Genomic DNA, 23,043 nt, shown 5'->3' with positions numbered 1-23,043 from the left:
GATTATCAATGAATTCAAGATTGAAATGATTGTAGATGAAAAAGGAAAAGAATCAAAGAGCTAACTAATATAATCGTACAAAACCCGCTTATAAATCCTAAATCCCTAAATTAAACTGATTAACGGTTTGTTAACAAACTAAGTTTCTTTTTATCACAAATAACCTTCCAAGATTGGAAACTGTTTCATCCTCTAACCAAACTATAAAATCATTTTGTTGGCTTGTCAAATTTAACTTTTTAACACTTAACACTAAAAAATAAAAGGAAAAAAAAGTACATAATTGGTTTTGAGAAATTAACTAAACAATTGAAACAATGAATCAAAAGATTTGATGTGGTCAACAACCTAGTTACCTAATTGGCTTTATTACAAAATCAACTTGTCAGTAACACTCTGTCAATGACCCAGTTAGCCACTCGTATTTTTGTTGCATACGTGTTTATTTGAAGAGCTTCAAGTTTCGGGTATCCTACTCTCCCAAAAAAATCAATGTATGCTAATAGATTGCCTAGTTAACTTAACATTGATAACAATTGACTATTATATCTTACTAGAAACTACAGAGCAAGTCATGGTATTTCATTGATATAACCCCGATCCAACAGTCTTTTAAGACCGTGAACTCAAAAATCTATAAATCGTTTATTTAAGATCATTTAAGTGTTTGTATAGTGTTCATCAGATTTCACAAGCACAAACCTAGAAATCAAAGTAATAATGGTATTTCATTGCTATTATTTAATCAACAATCTTCAAGATCTTAACACCAAAACTCAAATGATTATTTGCTTCTTATCATTTAAATGTTTGTAAAGCTTTTATCAGATTTCACAAACACCAACCCCTCCATGCTAATCGGCAGTCAGGCAACCAACCCGCCATTAACGTCATTGGATGATCAGATGTTAGGCCATCGATTATTTTATCAATGCTTACCAGACCGTCTCATAGTCAAAGTTAACATATCACTAAATCTTATGCATACAAAAAGTTAAACCAACCACCACTGTTTTATCTTCACCAACAAACTCCACAAGAGTCGGTGAAAGTGTTTTGAGTTACAATTAAACGAAACCATTGAATGTCATCAATTAAACCAAAACCATAACCAAAAAGCTCAACACAAAGCCACCATTCCATAAGTTCTGTTTGGTTGTCTGTAAAAAGAATACCACCATAGTTGCCAGTAAAACTACATACCACAAAGTGGCAAAACTAGCAGAGCACAAAGGCAAGTCTGAGTAATGGTCAGAAAGGTGGGGTGGGTGGGTGGGTGATGATGAACAAACAAAATACAAATGGGATTTATCATTTACATGCCTTTGCTCTCAAAAATCAATAAACTTTATCAAAACATAAGGCCAAACAGTGACATTGCAACCGTAAGCTTCAAAGAATTGTGATTTGTTATTGCTGATCAGCTAAGCAGGAACTTGAATATGTCACTCAAAGAAATGATACCTTCTACCCGCTTGCTTCCAGCCTCCGTAATCACCACTCGTCTTACCCCTGACCCAAAACACATATCAGGTCAAAATGGTCAAAATATAATCTAATCTTTATAAGTATTCATAGATCATAACAAGCAGCAGGGTTGGGCATGCCTGGGTCGGTTTGGGCCTAAACCTTTTTTTGTTAATTATTGATCATTATACACTTGGGCTAAACATTTGTAGTACACTAAACATTAAAAATAAAAAATGAAAATCCATAAATTCAGTACGATTTTTCTTTTTTTTTTTGTTATAATTACATGCAAAACCGAAACCAAACCGAAAATTATACTTTTAGAAAACCATTACCGACGGTTTTTGTTTGGGTTTGGTCACTTCGGGGTTTCTTGGTTACGGAACTTACAGATCGTCTTTTTTCAGTTTCATATTCAAAAGTCGGGCTTGGGCCAATAATAATACGAGATGAGCTGACTCGACTGTATTAAGTTGGATAAAAGATCTTAAGAGGAACGGAGCGAGCCACACAGGTTGAGAGTACCTGGTTTTTCTAATTTTTCCATGACTTTATGCAGAGAATCCGAGCGTAGGCACATTTGGCATCTTTGTCGACTTGCCCCGTTAGGGTATGGCTCTTGTCCCAGTTGCAAAGCCTGAAATTACCAGAGACATCAGATACATACGGGTTGGTTAATGGACCAAACGGCGTAGATTAAAATGAATAAAAAGTTGGTACGGTTTGGGTTGACCCCAAACACTTTTTTGTCTAACTCTTAATACACAATAAAGTGTAAAATGTGCTTACACATGTTATATTATTTTTATAATATATAAAAAAATACATTTTAGTTGACTTACAACCGTTTAATTCGCTTCCTTTTTTGCTAATATCATACTACTTTACAGACTAAACACTAATACTATTTGACTCAAGGTTAAAGGGTTAGCTGTTCAAATGACACTTACCTGATGAACAGTCATTTCATCAAGGTTAATGTGTGTATAGATTTTGTCTTTTGCCAAAGCAGTTATGTCACTGTCAAAGTGTACACCAACACGATAAGAACAATGCAAAATCAATAACATAATCCCAACAAACATTAAGATTTAAGAATACAAGAAGAGAGATAAAGATACCTTCGAGAGTATACATCCAACAATGAATCATTGTCGTCAACAATTGGAATTGAGCTAACATCAGCTGCAAAAGAAAAATGATGAATTTTTAAAAGAGAACATGGTTACACTTATGTCAATATCTACTGATCATAAAAAAACCTTGTATAAACAAATTTAGGGCTGCACTAAGAGAAGAGTTCGGTCTTAAAATTGCCAACGGTTGTCTGTTGGATTCTCCAATTTTCGGGACCCACGTGCCCAAAGGAAGTGAACAAATTGGTGATTGCAATATAGGCAATGAACTTAGAGAATGCCTAAAGTATCTGCAAACAACTGAATTAACCACATGTACTTAGCTAGCAATTTAGAGTGATAAAAGTTACATTAGTTGAAAGAAACGAATCAAAATCTTACGTTTTAATACTTCAGAAAGTGAAGCAAGATATAATAACTGTGGATATGAACCATCACTTGAGGTTGAATGAGTTATTGGAACTGTAGCAACATGATTATGCAGAATCTTTAATGCGACGTCTTTCAAATTCTGATCTGGCCCAGCCTGAACAATGTGTATATATTTCAGATAGTCATTAGAAGAAATTAAATTTCAAAAAGAAATAAATAAATACTCACCTGCACTAATCTTTTAGGAAATATTTTACCATGTTCGACAGTTTGTTTATTCAGATAGAGCTTTGTTTCTTTCCAAGCAGATATGGTATGCTTCTGAAGTTCTTCCTCCGTCAGATTGGAATCGTTATTACCAAGCTGCAAAAGATTCAGATAAATGACCAGCCTTTTTAAACCAATAATATTATAGAATAATGTATTTTTTTTCACCATGAATCATTAGTCTTAATGTTGATAAGTGCATTCGCCTTGAACTTACCTCCCGCATAATTAAAATAAAATCCAATGCACTTAGAACACCAACAAACCGACCCTTGCTGAAGTCCCAGAGAGGAGCAGTAGAAATTCCCTAAAAAACATACAGCTTTAATAATCATACATATAGAAAAAATAATATTAAAAAAGATTCATTATACAGTAGATAAGAGATATTGTAGAATACTGGATTACCTGCTCGTAAAGGATATGAAATGCTTGTTTTACAGGTAAATCAACATCTAAAGCAATGACCTGTAAACAAGACAATTAAGACAAAAAGGCTGTAAAAAGAACCATAAAAATCGAATTAATTACTTTATTAAAAACCCAATGATCATATCAGACCTTTCCAGACTCGGGAAGCAGCTCATATGCCATATGTGTAGACAGAAATGCAGAAATCCTGTGACGAGATACTTCCAGGTCAGCTTCTGATATCCTTGGCAACGGTTCATTTGGTGTACTATCTGAAACCCTAACCTACAATAAATTACCGACAGTAATTAAAAGACTACACGTTTCAACAAATTAAAACATAACAATATATAAAGTGTCATACCACTCGCTGAAACGTCTCGTTGTCAACATCCATGTTTGAACCAGAAGTCGTATGTGGAATCATGACTGCAGGATTGTAGTCTGGCTCCCCGGTTAAGAGTACGGTATTCACAATACCATAATTACCGTTTACAAAAGGTTGGTGCTCATCATGTCGCCACTCGCCATCGACAATAAATTTATACTACAATATGAAAATAATATGTGAAATCATATATATGATATAGATTATGAATATAAAGTTCTTTATATGATCAAAGTCCTAAACGCTTTCTACATTCTTTACAAAATATGGTCTTGAAAAGAAACAAGATTTTGATGGATGTTCCATAATTTCACTCGGGTCTTAAGAAAATTGCATCAATCCAAACCTAAACGCCTTCTATTCACTTGCAAAGAATCTTATCGACCACCAAAACAATATTAAGCAAAAAAAAACTAACCTGATGGTAACCAGGCGGTAAGCTGCAAATCGTCTGAAACACAGTCGGGCATCCCTCAACCGGAGTCATAGGCCAATGCTCAGACCATCTACACAAAACACCAATACCATCAATTAACCAATATACGAGTCTACTCATTCAAGCATTATCACAAACACCTGGCGTGCAATCGTACAAACAAACATAAACAACAAAACCTTACCCCGTAAACGAGCCACTTAAGTACACACTCCTTCCCCCATACGGCCACACAAACCTCGCCGGTGTCAGATTCGTGCCGCCATCCATTCCCGAACTAGACATCCAATCCACCACTTCCAATTAAACTAAACTAAACCCACAATTTTCACTCAATATTTACTCAAAGCAAACAACTTTATTAAAAACCCTAGCTTTAAATTACACCAGGACTCTGTACGAGTCTACAACAGCTCAAGATTGTGTTTCTTGAAACCTAATTTAATCCCCAAAAGCTAAAAAAACCAACCTCATGCATAGAACCAAATTAAACCCAATAAAAAACAAAAGAAATTAAATTAAACCCTAATGCAAACGAGTCAAATCGAATCGAATCGAATCGAATAGTGATAGTATTGAATTGGATCTTGATACAGAAATGAAACCCTAGAAATGTAAATTGAGCAAAAACCCTTGAATTGTTTTTGTTTATAAAGGTTGTGGTGAAGTAATAAATTGAGAATCTGATGAAGATGTATTGTATTATATTAAAGTTGCGTAATCAACCGTTCATTGGGCAAGAATAAGAATGAATGGAAGCCAACAACAAAGATGGTGAAAACTTCACCTTTTTTCACTTTGTGTTAAATGGTTGAATAGAAGTTATTATTATTTTATTATTATTAAGTTGATACATAATTGTTTTGTTTTCATAAATTAAGTTAAATTAAGAGCTAGCTATGGTTCCTATAGTGAAATTTAAAATGCAACTTTCAACATTGTGGTAGTTATTTTGCATGTATGGACTTTATGGTGGTTATTTTTTTTGCAATCAGGACCGGTCGTTAGTTAACGGTTGTTACTTTCGTTATTTTTAGGGGCATCATAGTATTTTTCACACCCAAAACAAACTCCGGCTCAGTATAATCCCCTCCCGTCCTTTCGCAACTTACAACCCTAAAACCATCACGTTGTCGTATCTTCGTCGTCACCCGTCTTCATCACCTTCCCACCGATCGCAACAATGACTTGGATTTTTTATGCAATCCTTAATACTACGTTTTTCATATATATCGGAATTCATATTTCCCCGTTAATTTGTTTGTTTGATTAAATTTAGTTTAGGTCGATGTTCTGTAATTGAGACGATTATGTTATTGGTTTTATATTCATAATTTGGTTGGATGTTACCTTTGACCACCTGAAACTTGAGTTTGTGGTTTTGGTGAAAACACGACCATACATGATCTACACTTTCCAGTTTGAAGCAGGTGATCAGGATCAAGTCGAGTATGGTTTAAGTAGTTGGTGTAGGGTTTAAATAGTTGGTGGTTTTGGTGTTTTATATATGTTAACTTAACTAGTAATGACCTAGTCTTGTAATAATGTATTTTGTATTATATCAACAACTAATTAGGCCATTTTGTATTAACTTAAGTAACAATCTAGTAATTATACCTTTTAAATATAACGATATTGTGATCACTAGTTACCTGTAATGTTGTCAGTTTGATCAATGTGTGAGTATATGTATGATTAATGTAGGTGTGATTATGTTTGTATCCATGTATGCTTGTTTTTGTGTATATGAATTTGCAAAACTGTGTGCATATGTGTGATTATGTATATATATTTATTTTTTATGCATAATTAGATGTATGTGTAGCTATTAAGGAGTCAAGTGCTTTGTTTGATTTTATTAGGTGTGTGTGTATGTATGTATGTATGTATGCATAATTAGTATAATTAGATGCTTGTATGTATAATTAGCAGTGTTGTTGAAGCCGGACCGGACCAGCCGGTAGAACCGGTCCGACCGGGATTCGGTCCACCGACCGGTCCGGTTCACATAGTTCGCTCGGCTGACAGGGAACCGGCTGGTCTGAACCGGTTCGGCCGGTCGAACCAAAAAACCGGACCGTTTGAACCGGTTTTCTAAGGAAAAACTTTTTTTTTCTGAAAAAAATCATTTTTTAAGCTTGATCCGTCATTTTTTGGCCAAATTTGTTCGGCCGGTCCGACCGGTTGAACCGGTGAACTGGTAGGCCGTCTGGTTCGGTGTCTGGTCCGGTTATGAAAACATTGATAATTAGTATGCATTTGTTGAATGTGTGTGACTTTGTAGAACAACAAACTAATTAGTTACGAAATCAAGCGCTTGGAATGTGTGTATGTGCTTTTATATAGGGGCATAATAGTTTTTTTTTATGTATGATTGTATGTGTACATATGTATGTATGGTTGTATTAACACTTAGTTATACATATACACAGTTTGTATAAGCTAGTGTGCAGAGTGTCATTTCACATTAGTGTATGTGTTTTGTATACATTTGAATGTATCTTTATGTATATAAGTCAAATATTGTGTTTAATAAGGTAATGTTCTGCAAATGTTAGGAAAGTCAAGCTGTGTGTTTTTTATATAGTTTTCTTTGATTTGCAAAGTCACATTTTAACTTAGGAAAGTCAAACATTGTGTTCTTTTTTTTTTTTTGAACGGCCAACTAAGTAACGTCGGGTACCCCGTACGCGGCCTCCATTGGCTAAAGGTAGCCCGAGCCGGCCACTAGTCCGGACGGATGGAACCCCTAGCGGTCCACCTGTTGAGGGATTCACCGGATAAAACCCGACCCCCCGCCCGCCAAACATTGTGTTCAATTGGATAATTTTGTGTAAATATTTGAAAATTCAAACTATGTGTTTTTTTATTTAGGGTTATTTGATTTGCAAAGTCACATATTGACTTAGGGAAGTCAACGGGTGATGATTGTTTATGTTAAATAGATTGTATGATTGTGACTGTGTGTGCCTATGCAGTGTGTATGTATATTGTCAAACTAAAATTTTGATTTCATGTCAATTTGGTTAGTCTTATACAAATTATCAGTTTAGATAGTCAAATTTATAATTGTTTATGTTAAGTAGATTTTAATAAGCAGCTTACAATAAACGTTAACGGGTCACTAATAGTCATGTCACACCCCCATCTTAGGCCTAGGAGCGTGACCCAATAGTTGGTACCAATATTGTATATAAATCAGAGTTGCGTTAGTTTGCGGAAGACTTATAAAACTTCAAGGATCAAAACATAACTTTTATATATACATTCAAAGACGGGATTATAAAACACCCGTTTAGAGTTGTTAACAAAAGATTACTTGTTTATGTTTACAAACCACCATTTATGTTTATACAAAATAAAATCCGAGCCATCGGATATATAAGCGCTTCGTCATTCCAAGTGCTAAACTTGTTCACCTACAAAATGTAAGAAAATACGTCAGCAACGAATGCTGGTGAACACGCTGACGCAAAATAACTTCTTTTACTTTATTACCCCTCGAGACTACGCCTGCCTCGGCCCAACGTGGCTTAGGAATAACAAAGTCAAATAACACATTATAAACTTGAGCCTCTACTCTAGGTCACCTCAGCAAACACCGCAGCGCTCGACTTAGTTAAGTACTCGTAAATACACACATAAGGTCGTACTCCCTGCAGGAGAGCGTCCTACGACCAAGGGTGGTGCGATCATGCCCATACATCGCATAGTACCACCTATGTAAGGATCCAGACATACGTATACCACAGCCTGAGGGCTAGGTTCATACCCATAGCTATAACGGTTTTAGGAACACATAGTTCCTTGTAAACAATTTCATATAACAAGTTTGACTTATTTGAAAACAAGTTTGAAAGTTTGGGGGCGTATTCACCTTATCTCCTTAGGATCGGCTTCACTCACCGTCCAAGGGTCTTTCCCTTCTTTATCTCGCACATATAGTACGAGTATAAACATTTGTTAGTCGGATACACGATCCCGCTTAAGACCTTTAGTCTTATCTCAATCCTCGATGAACCTTTAGTTCATTTTCTTTTACTTAAAAACCTTTAGTTTAAAAGTAAATTATAAACCTTTAGTTTATAATAAAAACCCAACGTTTCTTCTTCTCTAAGAAACGTAATCATTTTCTTTTATTATTTAAGAATACTCTTTATTCATTAAATAATATTTTCATAACAAATAATATATACATATATACTTACACACATATATATGTAATCACAATATTCAATATTCATTCTTTAATTCATTTCTTTGTTATGTTTTCTTTTCTTTTATCGAGGTATCGAGTATAACCTCGACTTAAGGCTTAAGCTTTGAATATAATATTGAATTATATTGAATTCATTATTACGCCTAACCTTAGTGGCGTATCGAAACTCTAGGGACTTTGAGCAGCACTTCAACGCCGCTTGATCTACTAGGTCGTCAATTGATAACGCCAACTTCAACACTCGTCGACACGATTTACGAGATTCATCATCATTACGCCAAACACCTTCTTGGTATGTGGGTGGAGGGTGGCACATACTTCGAGAAAACGTTATACACAAACGAAGGTTCGGGACACGTTTTACGAGGAAAGATGGCACGCTTAACGATGCAAATCGTTTATATGTTTGAGATATTCTAGAGAGAGGCTAGAGAGAGAGTTAAGTATGTGAAATGAGGTGTGTATGAACTGAACTCGTAGCCTACTATATATAGGCAAAATTTGGTTCCCATCGCGGTACGCGATGGGTCCCTCAGCAGATCTATCGCGTACCGCGATATAGGTCTGCTGACTCACAGCGTAGACCTGCCACGTGTTGACACGTGGCAGGCGCCGCTCCACGTGGCGACACGTGGCAGCAGTGTTGCCACGTGGTGACACGTGGCATCACATAGTGCCACCGTGTGCCGCGTGGCACAAGTGTCACACGTTGTCAGACACCCCATCGCGGTACGCGATGGGAGTCTCTTTTGATCCATTGCGTAGCGCGATGAGTCAAGAAAACAGAATTTTTATTTTTAACCCTCGAGTTTGGATTTTGGCAATTTTAGTCTCTAGACTTTGGAAAGTTGATACTTTGAACTCGAAATTTTCACGGTGTTACATCCTCCCCACCTTGAAACAAATCTCGTCCTCGAGATTGCTTTACTCGAACAAATGTGGGTATTTTCTTTTCATTTTCGATTCGAGTTCCCAAGTATATTCGGGCCCTCTACGCGAGTCCCATTTTACTTTCACTATTTTCAAAGTTTTTCTTTTTAACTTCTTTGTTTTCGAATCTTCAATTTGTATTGGACGTTCAACAAATTTTAAGTTCTCGTTTATTTATACGTCTTTTAATGGCATAGCCAAAGATTCGTCGTCAAACACTTACGCAAACTCTAGGGAAATGCAAGGGATACATGATGTGTTCCATGTTTCGAATCTGCGTAAGTGTTTAACCGATGAATCTTTGGCTATGCCATTAAAGGACGTTGAAATAAACGAGAACTTAAAATTTGTAGAACGTCCGATTCAAATAGAAGATTCGAAAACAAAGAAATTAAAAAGAAGAACTTTGAAAATTGTGAAAGTAAAATGGGACTCGCGTAGAGGGCCCGAATATACTTGGGAACTCGAATCAGAGATGAGAAAGAAATACCCCCACTTGTTCTTGTAAAGCAATCTCAATGACGAGATTTATTTCAAGGTGGGGAGGGTGTAACATCGTGAAAATTTCGAGTTCAAAATGCCAACTTTCCAAAGTATAGGGACTGAAAATGCCAAATTTCAAACCTTAGGGTTTAAAGTGTAAATTCTGATTTTTCTGACCCATCGCGCTACGCGATGGATCATTAGAGAGACCTATCGCGATACGCAATGGGGCTTCTGACACAGAGTGACACGTGTGCCACGTGGCACACGGTGGCACTACGTACTGCCACGTGGTGACGCGCTAATGCCACGCGTCACCACGTGTCGCCACGTGGCGCGGCGCCTGCCACGTGGCAGACCTTGGCAGTGACTCAGCTGACCTGTATCGCGGTACGCGATAGGTCAGACCAGGGACCCATCGCGTACCGCGATGGGAGCCCAGAAATCGTCTATAAATAGCAGCCATGGGATCTCATTCCAAACATCCCAAATCAGCTCTCTAACCTCTCTCTACAAATACCACTCTCTCTCTAGAAATCCTCGTGAAACGTGCCACGAAAAACATCGAAATCCGTGCCATATTTCCTCGTAAAACGTGTCCCGACCCTTCATTTGTGTACCAACGTTTCCTCGAAGTTTGTGCCGCCCTCCACCCACATACGATCAAGAAGGTGTTGTTGTAATGGCAAGGAATCTCGATAGAAATGCCGACGAGTGTTGAAGTTGGCGTATCAAAGTTGATCAAAGAAGTAAAGCAGCGTCGGAATGCTGCTCAATTTCGTAGGGTTTCCAATACGCCACTAAGGTTAGGCGTAATAACGAATTCAATATAATTCAATATTATATTAAAGGCTTAAGCCCTAAGTCGAGGTTATACTCGATACCTCGATAGATGAGAAATAAACATAACAAAGAAAAGAAGGAAATAATGAATATTATTAAATGCGTATATATGTGTGTGAGTATATATGTGTATTCTTTGTTATGAAAATATTATTTAATGAATAATGAGTATTCTTAAATAATAAAAGAAAATGATTACGTTTCTTGGAGAAGAAGAAATGTCGGGTTTCTATATAAACTAAAGGTTTATAATTTACTTTTAAACTAAAGGTTTTTAAGTAAAAGAAAATGAACTAAAGATTCATCGAGGATTGAGATATAAAATAAGACTAAAGGTCTTAAGCCGGATCGTGTATCCGACTAACAAATATTTATACTCATACTATAGGTGCGAGATAAAGAAGAGAAAGACCCTTGGACGGTGAGTGAAGTCGATCCTAAAGAGACAAGGTGAATACGCCCCCAAACTTTTATAAACTTGTTTTCAAACGAGTCAAACATGTTATGTGGAATTGTTTACAAGGAACTACGTGTTCCTAAAACCGTTATAGATAAGGGTATAAACCTCGCCCTCAGGCTGTGGTATACGTATGCCTGGATCCTTACATAGGTGGTACTATACGATGAATGGGCACGTCGCATCACCCTTGGTCGTAGGACGCTCTCCTGCAGGGAGTACGACCTTATGTGTATATTTACGGGTACTTAACTAAGTCGAACACTGCGGTGTTTGCTGAGGTGACCTAGAGTAGAGGCTCGAATTTATAATGTGTTGTTTGACTTTGTTATTCCTAAGCCACGTTGGGCCGAGGCAGGCGTAGTCTCGAGGGATAATAAAGTAAAAGAAATTATTTTGCGTTAGCGTGTTCACCAGCATTCGTTGCTGACGTATTTTCTTACATTTTCCAGGTGAACAAGTTTAGCGCTTGGAGTATCGAAGTGCTACTTATATAAATCCGATGGCTCGGATTTCTTTTGTAAACTTAATATGGTAGTTTGTATTTATAAACAAGTTAATGTTTTGTTAAACTCAAACGGGTATTTTATAATCTCGTATTTTGAATATATATATAAATGTAATACTTTTGATCCTTAAAGTTTTATAAGACTTCCGCTTACAAACGCAACTCTGATTTATTTACAATTATGGTACCAACTGTTTGATCACACTCCTAGGCCTAAGATGGGGGTGTGACATTACACTATTAAGTAAACGTGTCTAAAGTTATAAGTTTAAGAGTCGTATGATAACTTAATTAAGATTATGGGATTGTATGACAACTCTATTAAAGTTCAAGGGTCGTATGATAATTCTATTGAAGTTAAGGGTATAAAAATAATTAAGATGTAAGGTTGCAAGCATAAAACCACGATAAAGACTAAACCCCAACAATGAATAATCAAAAATAAGTCGTGAATTATAACTCTATACCTTCTTTTGAATTGTATGTAGTTACTAAGGATTTGTGATGACTGACGAATAAAAATGTTATACATATCGCATTATACACACTGTTTATGGTTGTTTTGTGTGAGTAGGTTCGTGTGAACGAACGAGCTTATATACGAATTTGTGAGCCACATTGTGGAAAAAAAAATCCTTTGATTTATCTTAATTTTATTTCTTTTTCTTAACAAGAGTTTAATTTTATCCTATGTTTAATTTGTTAATGATATTGATACCTCTATCAGGTATATTTATAGACATAAATTAATATTTGTTTTCATCTTGCATGTAATCATGACTTGATCATTAATAGTTTTACCTACAATAAATCTAACTTTTAAAATACTTGATGATTGGGTTTTTTTATTAATAGATGAAGTCAAACGTGTAAGAAAATCTTTTGAAATCTTTTCATATCATTAAACCCGAATATGTCGGATTTCTAAAGGTCAAACACCATACTTTTGCTTAGGTTTGTAGTTCACAAACTTTTTTTTTATGTTGATTTCACATAAATAGTTCACAAACATTTTATGTTGATTCCACAAATAGAATGGGTCCATTTGATAAAAAATCACAAAGGTTAGAGGGCAACTAGCCTAATAATATATTAAGGTGTTAAAAATAGAGTAAAGTTAAAATATAAAGGGAGACAAAAATGAAAAATGTAAGAATGATTTTTAACCATACAAAAAGTCTTTAAAAGTAAATTCAAAAAAATAAAAACAAAAAAATCATAACTCAAAATATAAATAAAAAACGAAAAAATTTAAAAACTAAATTGTTTCCGTCATCATTCCCGTTAAAAAAATCTAAAAAAATACAAAAAAATAAAAAAAAATTGACGAAAAGACACAATGCCGAGATTAAAGACACAATGCCGAGATTAAAGACACAATTACAACTAAAAAAGACACAACAGATCACAAAATTTAACACAATGTCGAACAAGATATAACACAATATAAAGAAAAAAAACACGTCAAGCAAAAAAGAAACAATCAATGACGAAAATAAACACAAAACACAATAATAAACAAAAAGACACAACGACTTTTTCACTTATCATTGTGTTTTTTTTATGAGAAAGAGAAAGACGATGGAAACATTTTTGTATTTTTACTTGTTTTGCTTTTTTATTAAATTTTGAGTTATGATTTATTTATATATTTATTTTTAATTTTTTTGAGGAGTTTTTTTGTGTAACTACAAATCTTTCTTATCCTTCTCATTTTTATTCCCCTTTGTAGAATAACTTGACCCGTTAAAAATATTGCATCTTTGAAGTGGTAAAGTTTTAGCTGTTTATGTCTTGTAATGGACAAATGTATAAATTTAGAAGTAGCATTAAAAATAATTGTATCAACTGAATTCACCGTTGTGGATGACTCATGCGGCTAATAAGATACACATATTTAGGTGGGAGTTGTGTTTCAGTTGAACATGATGCAAACCTAATTTGACCACCGTTGTAGATGACTCATGCGGCTAATACGATATACATCTTTAGGTGAGAGTAACATTTCGATTGAACATGATGTAAACCTATTTTGACCAAACTTGTTTCAACTAATTTCTCTCTTTTTTTTCAACTTAGGTGAGACCATATATATCCATTATAATAAGTTGTTATAACTTAGAAAAGTTACATTTCTAACGGTCAAATCAATCGTTGTAAGTTTTATTATTTGGGGATCCTTTAACGTTAAATATTACACATAAGTTTAAAAGATGATGCCGGTGTCACATTTCAATTTTAAATATTTTATTAGTTTTATTTTTGTGTGTTTTTAAAGATGTTTTTTTATTTCCTTTTGTTTTAAACATGGTATAAATGTATTTTTTAAGTTTAGTTTTAATACCATTACGAATCTAACCAATATCAATTGAATTCGCGTTGACTTCTCAGCACAACACCTAAGTTTTACAGATTGGAAAAAACTTCATTTTAAGCTCGTTTATTGTTATAAATGTGTCACTACTATTCTTGGCGTATACTAATGTATATTTTGGGTTTAGTAACAGTTCCGTAACTAATCTAATCCATACCGCGTGTTGCTTAAACCATAAGATGTAGGTATGGCGATACTGTTTTGGGTGTTTAGAGAATTATTATTTTTTATTTAGTGTCGCTGCTATAATAAATGTAAATGATATTAACTAAATTCGTGTCATTGTACCGCCACAACGCAACAGGTTTGTTACCTAGTTTTCTTAGACCGTACTTACATTGTTAGGACCAAAACAAATGAATACAAAAGAGAGTTTGGTGTTAAAAACTTCAATCATATTGTTTACTTTCATTCACTATCTCCATCACTACAAATTAAAGGGGTGTTTGAGATTCTTTATTTTATTTTTTTATAATTTTTTTAATAAGTTATAACTTTATACTTATTATCTCACAATACCAAACATTTTTTAACTTTTTAGTGATGATACAGATTGTTACTTAAGTTAAGTTGTTTATACAAATTTACACAATAAGTCCTTTCAGTATTAACAAATGACATTCATTACCCTAAGTATTAAGTACTGTAACAAACGAGACGATAACCAAGAAATATCATTTAATTAAGCATAATCCTACAAGTTGGAATTATTTATTTTACTATTAATTTTCCTATGTTATTTGTAATAAGATAAATCTTAACGTCAAGAATCAAATAGAGATCTTTCTGTCTAGTATGTAAACTGCAATCACATCTAGTTTGATAGGATTTGTGTGTTCACAAACCGTTAAACCGAAGCAAATAAGCCATATCAAGATTTGTACGATTTGACTTTGTTTTAAGGCTTAAGGTTTGAAAATCGGGTTTGATGGTTCGTTCGACCATTTGTATGTCAATACTAACATGTAACCCGGTCCTACAAAACGATTACCTATGTATAATATTTATGTATCAAGTTATCAAATTAAAACAAATTCATGCAAACTCATAGATTTGAAGAGAAAACATATAATAACTTTGAAAAAAGTGATCAAAAACCAAAAACATACACAAATTATACACAAAGGCATAATCTATATTCTTTCAAGTCATAAACTCACCACCTTAAAACCAAAAAAAGCAACAAACTTGATCTATCCTACAATCACACATACAATACCATCATTTCAAACTTCAAATTCACAGCTTCCTCATCCAACCTATTAACAAAAAGTTCTGATTTAGATCTATTCTTCGGCTTAACCGGTTTCTTCTTCCACAAGATTATGTGAGCTGTGATGAAGACTTTGTTCGGTTGGTGAACCAGGGATGAAGGGCACGAAACCCCGACCACCAAAAACGGGACGCATAAACGCGTTATCGAATTTTCGCCAGTAATAATGGACAGTGTGAGTTGGTGTTGAAAGAAGCATTCGTAGACTGGAAGGTCGGGGGACGTCGATTTCTGAATCCTGACCGTTTAGAAGTGGTACGATGAATGATTTAGGAGTCGTTGGTTCAGAAGATATCATCCGGCTTAGGTTTTTGGGTGCGGGTAGCAACAGTCTCACGAGAGGCTGCGTGATTAGACCGAATACCATGGTACTGAAAAGGACAACAGTGATGGTGCTTGTAATCATGATTGCGTTCCCAGGCAATGTTGTATGACCTTCCCTGGTAAACTGCATGATGGTAGACATAATTTACAATTTCTGTAGTGTGTAAATAAAATATAAAATAAATGGGAATAAACAGCCGTGGTAGAAAACCTTATATCTGCCATTACCTATGGGGATACTATATTAATATTACTATAATTAGTAAATATGGCAAACAGTAACAAGTGAAACAATTGCAAAAGAATAAGAAAAAATAAAGAAAGAAGTTAACCAACCTGGTTATAAGCAAGAGCCATAGACACAGCACCTCTCATAAGACCAGCCCACCATATTAATACCTTAAGAAAAAAAAGAAGTTAAGGATTTGTGTGTGTCAGTCAAATCAGAGTCATGAAACCAGACTAGTGGAGAGGTGGCAAAATGGGCAATTGGGCATGTCGGGTAATTTATTTTAGTATGGGTTAGGTTGACTTAAAACACTTTTTGTACATTCGTCAAAGAAACTATAAATAATTAATATGTCTGAACAACTTTTGGGACCATTTAACAATATTCTTTTTAGCTAAATTTTTAATTGATCCGTTTGACATAAAACATAACTCAAATCGACCCACATATAAGTAAATCTGAAGAAATTTCCACCTCTACAATAAAGTAAGAACTTACTTGCTGCCTGAAATCGATTTTCTCGTGGTGGGCCTTTTTGGTTAAATTGGATAAAAATGATAAAGGGAAGACAAAGGCTGCTCTTCCAACCAAAACCAATCCCAATAAAATTGCACTCACTTCAACCGATGTCCCCGGGCTGACAAACCATAAACAAACACCAACATGTTAAACTTGCATTATTTAAGCTTGATTAGTAAATAAGCTTCAATTTATATATAAAAAAATAGATTGTACCTGTCTTTCACAAAGCTCCATTTTTCAATATCCAAAGCATCCATACCAACATAAAGAAAGATAAATAACTCTGAAATAAATGACAAGGTTGCAAAGGCATGCCTGCAAATATTGGCAAGTAGACACAAATGAACTTATTAAGTTTTGTAACAATAGATTAATATAATAACAGTATTAACTAAAATAAAAGAATAAACATACTTGGTTGTTACTCTGGATTTCTCTGTGACATTATGCCAAGTATAATGGGACATCACAATTCCACAGAAGAACACCGTGAGAATGCCACTCAAATAGAATAGCTGCAACAGTCAATGACCTTTAAGTTTTAGCTAATCTTTTCTAATAAACAATAACCCGAATTAACCCATTTATAAGTAAACAGATTGAACTGCAAATAAGCAAAGAGGAGGATCTACCTCAGCTAGCATGTAAGAAAGATAAGCCATAAGTATCATGATAGCAACTTCTCGATCGGTTGAGTGCCTAGAATCCAGCAGAACAAAAAAGTATTATTGCCATTAATAATGTATATTAGTGTAAGCAACTAAGCATTAGTATCCCAGCCTATAGGAGAGAAAAAAACTGTATACCTTCCAAAATATAACTTCTTTATAATATATGCACTTAGTAGCCCAGCCTGTAAGAGTCAAAATAAAACATTACATGGCCATACAAAAATATGAAGATAACCGGGGTGGGGGTGGGGGTCAAAGACTTACTCCTGCTCCTAGAAGTGTGCTTGTGATAAATAAATAGAAGAAATTCCCAATCAACTGAAGAACAACAGTTGTTGTGAGCTGAGATAAATCAAAGTTTTGAACTGCATTGAATATGACAACTGATGTGGCATCATTCACAACGCCTTCCCCGAACACCAGACTGTACAATAAGGGGGTCTGATCTTGGTTGAGCACCTAAAATGCGAGAGTATAACATTAGATACATTAGCATCTAAAAAAATAATTATTCTTGTTAAAACAAACTTAATGGTGCTCTAAGTACCTGCAAGGTGCAAACAGAATCGGTTGCAGAAAAGATTGCACCAATTGCTGGAAAGAAAATTGAAAGTTAAGCAAAAAAGAAGATATTAAACAAATTGCAAAAGAAAATTTTGAAGGAGAATTAAAGATCAAGTGATACCAAGATAGTCTCCAAGCTCAAGATTCCCGATATTCATCTTTTTGAAAATTTTTGTAGAAGCTATCAACAAATAAGTACAACTTCTTTAGATTGAATAGTCATGCAATGTTTTCAATATGATCATAAACCAACAAATACTTTTAACAGAGAATAAAAAAATAGGAAAATCAGATTTCAGTTTCATTATTCAATATGAGACATCTTATAATGATTTTGTCATTATTATTTTACAATTATCTATAGTGCTACGTAAAAGGAAACATTAAAGCGATGTGACTATGTTTCCTATATACTATGGTAAAATTATTAACTTAGGAAATGATAAAGACAAAAGCAAAGCGGTTTTGTCATCTTGCAAATAAATATCTCAATATACTACGCAATTAATAAACAGATTACCAACAACGCGAAACATATTTACAAATATCTATAAATGCTTTAATCAAGAATGATGGAAGTGCTTACCAAATGATATGATGGTGAATGATATCACGGTACCAACAGCACCAAATAAAACAATGGTCATGAAATTGCGAAAAAATTGTTTCTTCTTAACCTGGAACCTGTTTGTTTTTTATGGAAACATAAGGCAACAGCTAATAACCATGCAAAAGTTCAAAAATCTACAATACTAAGCTTGTGTATTGACTATTTAATGACCACGTTATTAACGAGTAGTTACGTTTTATTTGATCTTAAAACTTACAACAACAGAGCTATTAATAGCACATAGACATCTAAACTTTTGGTGGTTGAGAGAGAAAAGCATTCATGGGAAAAAAATGCATGAGACAAATAGCATAGTGCATTTATTTTGTTAAGTGTTAACACATTCTTCTTTTGGTATACCACATGAAATCTATTAACATAAATGATATTTATACAATTATGCAGATAATACATGGCCATTTCTTCTCGCTGGGTGTTACAACAATATTGTAAAACCAAATTCAACGGTCATTTCACACTTCTGAAGATATTTGGGAAGCAGCCTGAACTTCTACTTTTTTTGGCTTCAAAGCATAAAAATTACACTTCATGTGGGTTTCACAATAGCAGTTATGGCTAAATAAACCAATCTATATAATAACAATGAAAATACAGCAAGATTTTATTAAATGGTACTTAGTGAAATCTAACACAAGGCAAGAATCTAATGATCTGGATAAGCCTAAATCAAGTTAATTAATAAATGCATGCAAAAAGATGAGGCACTTTTTAATATATAAAGTATATAACAAGAAAATGACTGTTGCTCTCAGCTTCCCATTAATGCCATGAACTAAAAAGTGTTTTGCTTCTTAAAAAGACTAGTCCAAATCTTGACATGTCAGCATGTCACTATAAATTAAGCAAAGTACAAGAGACAGGACAATTATAGCGATAGAAACTATTAACTGTTAAGGAAATCAAGTCAGCCCTGGTGTCTTTCAGCTTTGAAATCACACACAACCTATCGAACAACATAATTATTTTCCATATAAAAGGAAACTAAAAGCATAAAACACACCCAGCATTGAAGATGATTGGTGGAAGAAGATAAATGAAGAAAAGATCTTCACTGAAGACGAGAAGATGTGAACTTCTTCCCCCACTTATTAACAAAATAACAACTCCTGTGCAGAGACCCTGCCATCCAATTAATCAAAAACATAAAACAAATCATTTTAAAACCCTTACCATCTTCATCAATAAATCATTTTCAAATTTAGGGGTGTGCATGAAACCAAAAAAAACAAACTGAAAAAAAAAAATTAACGGTTTCGTTTTATGTTTTTGTAAACCAAACTTACTCTTCGGTTTTGGTTTTGCATGTAATAGATAACAAAAAAACTGAACCGAGCCGAAATTATGGATTTCCATTTTTTATGTGAAGTAATTTATAAAAATTTAATAAATATGTGACTCGAATAGTTATTAATTAACAAAATGATTTGGACCCAAATTCATTATTTTGGGACTTAATTTTGCAACCCAAAATTTTCAAGCTAAAATGGCAAAACCGTAAAAGCAAAACCTGAACTGAAACCGAACCGTTTTAAAAAATTCAAAAACCAAAGTTTCGGTTTTTGGTTCGTTTTTAGCCCAAAACCAACCCAAACCGAACCGCGCACACCCCTAATCAATCATAATCCACTAGAACTGCAGATTCAGGAGTCAGGACCACTAATTTAAAATCAATAGATCAGCAAACACCCAAATACTTACAATGACAAGTGCGGTAATTGATTCATTCATCCATCGATTCTCCTCAAGAAGATGACCGATCACGATACAAGCACACAAAAGCGCAACGAACAAGTTCATAGACACAACCGAAGAGTACTCAGAGGTAGCCAATGCATTGCTCCCCATCTTCCCAATCAATGTTCCCAAATCAAACACCATCCTGGCCAATTAATTTGGCCCGCCAAACAACAAACTTCAGCAGCAGTTCAACCGGAATCTCAAATCACCAAATCAACAATTCAGTAAACCTAATAGAATAAAAAAAACAAAAAAAAACTTTAATAATAAATTGGCCGCCGGAATCTCAAATCACCAAATCGACAATTCAGTAAACCTGATAGAATATCAGAAAACAACTTCAATGATAATTTGGCAGGTCTAACAACAAACCTCAGTATTAACACGGAATCTCAGATCACTAAATCAACAATTCAGTAAACCTAATAGAATATTAAAAACCAACTTTAACGATAATTTGGCTGGTTAAACAACAAACTTCTGCAGCAGTTAAACCGGAATCACACATCAACAATTGAGTATCAGTAAACCTAATAAAATATCAAACAACAACTTCAATAATAATAATAATAATAACTCCATCAGCACATTACACGCAGCGCATGAAGCATCTATAAAGCTAAAACTACCGGAACTGTAGCATAATTAGGTCAAAGGTGATCTCAAAATTTTGAATCTCGGATCATCAAATCAACAATCCAGTATTCAATAAACCTAACAGAATATCAAACATTTTCATAATAATAATAATAGTATTACATCAGCACATTGCACACAACACATGAAGCATCTAATATAGCTAAAATCACCGGAAACTGAAGTGCAAAACTGAGCTTAGAGCAGAAAACATAATCTCAGAATTTTGAATCTCAGATCACTAAATCAACAACCCAGTATTCAATAAACCTAACAGAATATCAAACAATTTCAATAATAATAACATTATTATTACATCAGCACATTACACGCAACACATGAAGCATTTAATATAAAGCTAAAATCACCGGAAACTGAAGTGTGATTAGGTCAAATTGAGCTTACAAGCAGAAAACATAATCTCAGAATTTTGAATCTCAGATCACCAAATCAACAATTCAGTATTCAGTAACTATTCAGTAACCTAATAGAATATTAGCAAAAAAAAAAATCAATAATAATAATAATAATAATTGCATCAGCACATTAGACACAACAAATGAAGCAACTAATAAAGCTAAAATTACCGGCAACAGTGTTTCATAATTAGGTAAAACTGAACTTACGAGCAGAAAACGTGATCTCAAAATTTTGAATCTCAGATCACTAAATCAACAATTCAGTAAACCTAATAGAATATTAAACAAGCGCTTCAATAATAATAATAATAATAACAACTTTATCAGCACATTTAACGCAACACATGAAGCATCTAATAATAAAGCTAAAATTACCGGAAATTGAGGCGTGATCTGTGTGTGCGATTTCAGAACTGAAGTTGAGATTTGAATCGGAGAGTCGTGAGTTGATTTGCTTCGAGAGAGTTCGAGATTGAACACGAGAAGAAGAAGAAGTTGCGTGGAGTTGAGTTGAGTTGAATTGAATCAAAAGGTTGAATTGATAGGTACTGGAAAGCACGTTGCACGCGTAGTGTTCAACTGTATTTGGTCTTTATATATATATATGTATGATATTCTAGATCGTGACTGTGATAGTAAGAAGACGACGGGATATTTTATTATTTTCAACTTATTTTGACAGATGCCTGGCAAAACTTTATTTTATTTTTATTTTTTTTAATGTTACGTGTTAGGCCGACTTACACTTTAAATTTAGAGAACTCTATTGTTCTATTTCAGCCAGACTATGTTGTGTTAGTTTCAGAGTTTGGTTTGCACGTTCTCACCGGAAACCATGTTGTTGAGTAATTGACGGTCGTCGTGTCACTACAAAATAAGTCTGTAAATGAACCGAACGAACACGAACACCTAATTGAACACATATTTTGCGTTCGTGTTCGTTTATTTAAAAAATGAACATGTTTATGTTCGTTTATGTCATTTGTTTAAATTCTAAACGAATAGTTCACGAATATAAATGAACATAATTGAACAAGATAAACAAATATAAATGACATATATGAACAAACTAGCTTTTGAAAGTGTAAAAACATGAAAACCATGTAAGATGTAATGTATTATTCATCAACTAGACGGGTGCCCGTGCGATGCAGCGGGTGTTTGAACTTGTTAATCGTGTAATGAATATAAGTGTTTATGGCTCGGTTAAAACCTTGAAATCGTTTAAACCGGTCATTGGTTTGACTTCTTTTTTCTTTTTCTTTTTTTACTTTCGGTTTGTTGGTCGGTTTCAAAATTTTCAAAACGTAGTGAACGGTTGGTTCGTGGTTTATACTGGCAACCGGCCATATAAAACCAGACCAAACTGTAAATGTTGAATGCATTTTAATGTTTTTTTATTATTAATTATTAGATATGTTTTGTAATATATATTAGATATAGTTAAAATTTAATTGAACATAATCTTTATATTACAAATAACTTGGCTATACAACTTCAAATTAACCTAATTGCAGTATGATTCATTTTGTGATCTTTGTTTAAATTAATAATTATTTTAAACTAAATTTATTATTAAAGTTTAAACTGTGAAACCAAACTGGAACCAGGCCATTAGTAACGATTCGGTTTCAACTTTCAATGGTTGAGTTTGGTTTTGGATGACAAAAAAATCAGTATTAATGGTTGGACTCACAAGTTTAACTTAAAAAGCATCAAAATCGACACTGAACACACCCCTAC

General features: G+C 34.1%; 2 protein-coding genes across 2 annotated transcripts; both read right to left on the bottom strand.

Annotated features, from left to right (window-relative positions):
• Positions 1–1,122: 1,122 nt before the first annotated feature.
• On the bottom strand, positions 1,123–5,256 carry LOC143591579 (sucrose nonfermenting 4-like protein). The gene is made up of 13 exons (XM_077071753.1): positions 4,665–5,256; positions 4,463–4,550; positions 4,021–4,203; positions 3,807–3,941; positions 3,654–3,713; positions 3,463–3,552; positions 3,207–3,341; positions 2,988–3,132; positions 2,733–2,906; positions 2,592–2,655; positions 2,421–2,490; positions 1,996–2,107; positions 1,123–1,512 (listed from the first exon to the last, which is right to left on the bottom strand). Exons 1-13 carry the CDS (start codon positions 4,763–4,765, stop codon positions 1,421–1,423), a joined length of 1,449 nt encoding a protein of 482 aa, XP_076927868.1. The 5' UTR covers positions 4,766–5,256; the 3' UTR covers positions 1,123–1,420.
• Positions 5,257–15,443: 10,187 nt separating this feature from the next.
• Positions 15,444–21,879, bottom strand: LOC143591578 (sodium/hydrogen exchanger 1-like). The gene is made up of 14 exons (XM_077071752.1): positions 21,676–21,879; positions 20,207–20,475; positions 19,509–19,627; positions 18,464–18,561; positions 17,999–18,058; positions 17,861–17,907; positions 17,578–17,772; positions 17,449–17,495; positions 17,275–17,341; positions 17,057–17,157; positions 16,856–16,957; positions 16,619–16,757; positions 16,228–16,290; positions 15,444–16,015 (listed from the first exon to the last, which is right to left on the bottom strand). Exons 2-14 carry the CDS (start codon positions 20,384–20,386, stop codon positions 15,593–15,595), a joined length of 1,641 nt encoding a protein of 546 aa, XP_076927867.1. The 5' UTR covers positions 20,387–20,475; positions 21,676–21,879; the 3' UTR covers positions 15,444–15,592.
• Positions 21,880–23,043: the final 1,164 nt, after the last annotated feature.

The sequence above is a fragment of the Bidens hawaiensis genome, unplaced genomic scaffold, assembly GCF_021521415.1.
Source record: "Bidens hawaiensis isolate Kalapana, Puna unplaced genomic scaffold, B.hawaiensis_p1.1 tig00039938_1, whole genome shotgun sequence".
Taxonomy (NCBI): domain Eukaryota; kingdom Viridiplantae; phylum Streptophyta; class Magnoliopsida; order Asterales; family Asteraceae; genus Bidens; species Bidens hawaiensis.
The sequence above is the reverse complement of the archived record's forward strand: the minus strand, read 5'-3'. Positions and strand labels throughout refer to the sequence as shown.